The sequence below is a fragment of the Ascaphus truei genome, chromosome 4 (assembly GCF_040206685.1).
Source record: "Ascaphus truei isolate aAscTru1 chromosome 4, aAscTru1.hap1, whole genome shotgun sequence".
Lineage (NCBI taxonomy): Eukaryota > Metazoa > Chordata > Amphibia > Anura > Ascaphidae > Ascaphus > Ascaphus truei.
Window position 1 is genome coordinate 327,176,135 of NC_134486.1, and position 6,000 is coordinate 327,182,134.

At 43.7% G+C, this 6,000-nt stretch overlaps 1 protein-coding gene across 30 annotated transcripts in view; it reads right to left on the reverse strand.

The window, feature by feature from the left end:
- The window catches only part of RIMS1 (regulating synaptic membrane exocytosis 1), a 489,535-nt gene that overhangs the window by 165,827 nt on the left and 317,708 nt on the right, over nt 1-6,000 (reverse strand). For 16 of the 30 annotated variants that reach the window (XM_075598054.1, XM_075598041.1, XM_075598040.1 and 13 more), the window contains one exon: nt 992-1,069. The exons of the other annotated variants lie outside the window; for them this stretch is intronic. In XM_075598054.1, the coding sequence (XP_075454169.1) occupies nt 992-1,069 (78 nt within the window). The remainder of the gene's footprint in view (nt 1-991; nt 1,070-6,000) is intronic. 30 annotated transcript variants of the gene reach the window in all.

Consider the following 6,000-nt stretch of genomic DNA (forward strand, 5'->3'; position numbering starts at 1 on the left):
CATCTCTGGATGATAGTTATTTTTCCCATTACTGTACTGTATGTGTTGGGTGGGGGGGGGAGAGGAGGGTGTATTTATTTAAATGTTTTGCACATTTATTTTGCCACAGGATTGGTACCGCAGGCCAACGGGGACCTGAGGGGACCACCCGAGGGCCCCCAGACACCCACTGGGACCACCTGAGGACTCCCGAAGTCCCTCGGGACCACCTGAGGACCCCAGTCACCTGTGGGCACCACCCGAGGGCCCACAGAAACCCGCGGGGACCACATGAGGACCCCCGGATACCCACGGCCTCTGGTATCAATCATGTGGGGGTAGAGGAGGTGGGTATTAGTGTTTATTGTGGGTTGCAGAGGTGGGTGAAGGGGGTATTTGGCCCTTGGTGGGTAGTGGGAGGGGTTAACCCCATCATTGCCTTAGCAGTTACCTGCTAAGGTAATGAAGTTTCATGTAAATGAATTTTTATTGCATGGGATTCATGCAGGGGGTCTCCGTTGCTGATATTAATGTGTATCAGCTCCGGAGACCCCCGGCATCAATCCGATGCAGAAAAAAAGCCTTTTGTTTCTACGTCCTGTATCGCCGCCCCTCAGCAGCTTCTCACCAGCTTCACACCAGCCTTTTCCTGGTGTGAGGATTTGGGGAGACATTCGCCATTCTAGAGCCACGATAGGCCTCGATAACCTAATCGCGGCTACAAGAAATGCACGAGTTTCAGAACCTGCTGATAAGTGGCTTATCGCCTCTCACCCAGCTATTTTTTTTATGATGGCTGACATTTTGGGTGATTCAAACCCACTTATTGAGGTTTACTGAATAGCAGTAGGCATTTTGTGTGATAAGGGCTCGATAAGTGGCTTATAGACGCTTATAGCATAGGCCTCTGTTTCTTTTTCTTTTTAACATTGGTTTCATTTTCTGAGTAGATGTATTAACTCAAACATGGAGCACAGAACCAATAACTTAGACTCCACAACACAATTCTTACCTGTAAAGTTTCCAATGAGAACCATACTCTAGCAAAGGCATCTTGGGTGGCAAAGTTTTACTGTGCCTAACAGTATTTCTTGTGTATTGCAGAACACAACAGAACACAAAGAAAGAATGCAATAATACTTCAGCAAAATAGGAAACAAAGAAAACTTTTCATAGATCTTAGAGATTGTATATTTTTGTGTTTTATATTTCTAATGTTAGAAAAAAATGGTCAATAATTAGAATATGTCATTCATTTGGGCACTAGAAATAAAATAATATCTAACTAAAAAAAATGCCGTGCTCTTCATTCACATTAGTAAGACATGGTTCATGCTAAATATTACAACTCTACAAAAATTGAATCCTAAAAGGACTTATAAACATTGTCAATGATATATCAATAATGGCAGCTGGCACGTGTTGATCATCTACGTCTTAGAATTCATGAGCCAATGTATTTTGCCCCTGTTTTGTTCTGTGAGTGTCCGTGTAGGATTTTAAGGAGTGGTTATATTTATACAGAGCAGAGGGAGGTAAGGAGGACCCAATTGATCCATACATAAAGTGATAAATCTGTTCCAGAGAATCATTGAAACCTGTTATTACTGTGATGGTAATAAATCTGGCATAAATGTGTTAAACACATTTTTTATGTTTGTTGCCAATGCATGCAACAACTTGCAATAAATATATGGTTTTGAGTCGATACATAGCACCAATTGCATTATTATTTTTTCATATGGGAACCCATAAGATCTACTAAAGAAATTCATATTTGCAACTGGTGGAGCATGATTATTTCTGTAACTATGCAATATACTGTACTTTATGAGGAGTGTTTACTAATAGGTTGATCATCAGAGTGGAGTTACACTCTGACTAACAAAGGCCTGCCTGTTCTTGACCTTGCTAAGTCATAATAAGGAATAATACCTTTGTTAACCGTAGCCCGAGCAAGTTAAATCGAGTTGCTGAAATTAAATGGTAAGAAGATTGGGAGTACAGCGGTTATCTTACCACAGCAATGTACAGCCATGTAATAACGTATTGTTCATGTTATCCCATAATGTTTTTGTTACGGGGTGTATAGTCTCTGTGAGGTAGTAGAATGCAGAAATAGGATAAGGAATTTAGGTCCCTATTCAGTTTGCTATAAAGCCGCTTCGAAGCACTGTAGATTTATATAGCACCACTCATGCAGCTTCACCACATACTCAATAAGGGCTTAAAAGGGAAGACAAGAGTGAAACAAGTGGACAACACAACATCTACTGGCCCTGCATCCTGGATTTGAATTTGGAAAGGAGGGTATTATCTATACCAGACTGCACATCTCAACACTAAACAATTGCTGCTATGTCGCCGCTACTATTTATATTTGCTCTGACCTCACTTATTTTCGAAATACATGCTTCTTTCTACAAGTCTCATTATGTTTCTAACTCTATTCATAAATCTCCATCTTCGCCACTTCTCAGTTCACATGAACCCCTTTCTTACCTGCGCCCTCTGTAACTACACAGCTATACCCTCTGGACCAAAACACACCCCTACAAGTCCTCCTCACACATTCTTTCTATCCATGCTTCTCCTCCTTGCTTCAGGGGATATCTCTCCCAATCCTGGTACCTGTTTTATCCTACATGCTCTCATCCTCACCTTCTACATACAACTTCTACTCCTTCTGGTGTGAACCCCTCTAACCTCATACCCATCCCCTGCCACCCTCCCTCCTCTCTCCCTTTCTCCTGTGCCCTTTGGAATGCTCGCTCCCTTTCTAACAAGTTCCTCTCTGTGCATGACTTCTTTTTCTCTCACTCTCTGCTCCTCTTTGCTATAACTGAGACTTGGCTCACTCAGTCTGACTCTGCTCTGGAAGCTGCCCTCTCTTATGGTGACCTTTCTTTCTCTCACACTCCACGTCCTGATGGCAAGGGTGGAGGCGTGGGACTCCTGCTCTCCTCTATCTGTCGCTACTGAACCATTCCTATTCCTCCCTCTCTTACTTTTCCCTCCTCTGAGCCCTACACTGTCCAAATCTTCTCTCCTCTACCTGTCCGTGGTGGTCATCTATTGCCCACCTACCTCTACTCAACCCCCTTCTGTTTCTCTCTCACATTTTGAATCCTGGCTCTCTTTCTTTCTCTCCTCAGACTCCCCTGTTCTTCTCCTTGTGGACCTCAACTGCCATATTGATGACCCCTCTCTCCCTTGGGAATCCCCCTTTCTCTCTCTGACCTCTTCTGTTGGCCTTCAACAGTGGACTGCAGCAAGCACCCACAAGGATGGTAACTACCTAGATCTGGTTTTAACTAAAAACTTTTCTCTCTGACCTCCATTTCCCCCTTTTCCCTCTCTGACCATCACTTCATTTTCTCTCTCGCTTCTCCCCTTCTCCACCTCCATCTACCCCTCGTTTCTGCAGAGACCTGCACACTATTAACCTACCAGCTTTTGATTCCACTTTACGCTCCTCTCTCTCCTCTCTCAGCTCTGCTCCAGACCCTGACAACGTGGTCAGGAACTACAACTTTGCCCTGTCCTCTCTTGATTTTCATACACTGCTTTCTCTCTGCCATTCTTGCCATTCTAACCCCAGACCCTGGTTAAATTCCCACACATGCATGCTGCGTTCCTTTGAACGCCTCTGGAGGAAATCTCACACTCTCGCAGACTTCCTTCACTACAAATGCTACCCTGATTCAACTCTGCCCTGTCTCAAGCTAAACAAACCTACTTTCCTCACTAATGAACAAACACAAGTCGAATCCACGCAGACTCTTCTCTGTCTGACTCCCTACTCAGACCACCCTCTGCTGCCTGTTCTTATTCTTCCATCTTACCTCAGGACTTTGCCAACTATTTCAAGGAAAAGGTGGAATCCATACTTCAGGACATCCCCTCTGTTTCCTCCTCACATCCTACACCTGTTCCTAACTCTCCACCTGCCTTCCTTGACTCTTTTTCCGCTGTCACAGGGGAGGATGTGTCATTGCTGATCTCCTCTTCTCCCTCTACCACCTTTCTTCTTGACCCCATTCCCTCCCATCTCCTAAAACCTCTTGCTCCTACTATAATCCCTATACTCACACACATTTTTAACTCCTCCCTCTACTCTGGTACTTTTCCTTCTTCCTTCAAACATGCAACAGTTATACCATTACTCAAAAACAGCAAGCTTGACCCTACCTGTCTTTCTAACTATCGACCTGTCTCCCTCCTGCCCTTTGCCTCTAAACTCCTTGAATGTCTTCTATTCTCTCGCCTGCTCAATTTTTTCACCACCTACTATCTCCTAGACCCTCTACAATCTGGCTTCCGCACTGCTCACTCCAATGAACCAGGTGACCTAATCACATCTCTTGGGTTCAAATATCACCTATATGCCGATGACACACAAATTTACTTTTCAACCCCTGACCTTACACCTGCTGTACAGACTACAATTTCTGAATGTCTCTCTTCTATATCATCCTGGATGACCCTCCACCGTCTGAAACTTAACAAGTCAAAAACAGAGCTCTCATACTTCCTCCCAAACCTAGCCCTACTACCTACTTTCACATTACTGTTGGAAGTACTATCATTCACCCAGTAGCACAAGCACGCTGCCTAGGGGTCACACGCGTGTGTGTATGTTCGTAAATATAAATTTATAAAGAACCAACAGGTACCCTACATGGTATACAGCACTTTACAAAAGGTGTGTGTTGAGGGTGAGTGTACACCAATGCTGTGGGTAGGGGTTGAAATGTAAGAGGGTGTTGCATTACTATTAATGTGTGTGGATACTATGTAGTCCCAATTGGTATATAGGGATAGAATTACATAGTACATTTGTATGTGTTATAGACGTGTGTGCATTCATATAGCGCTGTATTTATGGACATGGGCTTTAGCACTCATGGGAAGAGAGTTCTCTTGTGTAGTGGCTCATGAAGCTGCGGTCTCGGTTTAGGCCAACAGAGTATATATATATATATATATATATATATATATATATATATATATATATTAGAAAAGAAAAGAGAGAAGCGCGTGCCATATATATATATTATACACATATACATTATATATATATATATATATATACACATATACATTACATACATATATACACACACACACACACAGAAACACACAGTGAGATATATATATATATAAGAAAAAAAAAAGAGGAGAGAGCGCACGCCCCATAGCGTAAAATTGTACATTTAATGGTAAAAAAGGAGGGGGAGGGGGGGGGAGAGGAAATGCACTCACAAGAGTAAAAACAATTCAGGCAATTTGTGAATAATTCACCACCATCCGGTTTCTCTGTATCAGGAATCAACAGATCGAAGCTCCCTCAGGGCTGTATGGACGATGTGGCTACCAGGAAACCAGAGATGTCCTCAATGGTCAAATCAGTCTGTAAGAGTCCCAGAGATTGCCTCCTACACTTGAGTGGCCGTAATGTTATCTTGCACTCGAGGTGGCCTCCTCGTGCGCATGCATAACGTCGTAGTGACGCGATGACGTTCCCTGGCGCGTTTCATCACCAGACCAGACCGTCGCCATCTGGTGACAAAACGCGTCAGGGAACATCATCACGTCATCGTGTCACTACGACGTTACGCATGTGCACGAGGAGGCCGCCTCGATTGCGAGATAACATTGCGGCCATTCAAGTGTAGGAGGCAATCTCTGGGACACTTACAGACTGATTTGACCGTTGAGGACATCTCTGGTTTCCTGGTAGCAGCCACATCGTCCATACAGCCCTGAGGGAGCTTCGATCTGTTGATTCCTGATACAGAGAAACCGGATGGTGGTGAATTATTCACAAATTGCCTGAATTGTTTTAACTCTTGTGAGTGCATTTCCTCCCCCCCCTCCTTTTTTACCATTAAATGTACAATTTTACGCTATGGGGCGTGTGCTCTCTCCTCTTTTTTTTCTTTTAGATTTCCATTGGATGTGGTTCATCCATTCTGAGAGCAGCCAGAGACCCCCATACTAGCACCAATTGTCTACCAT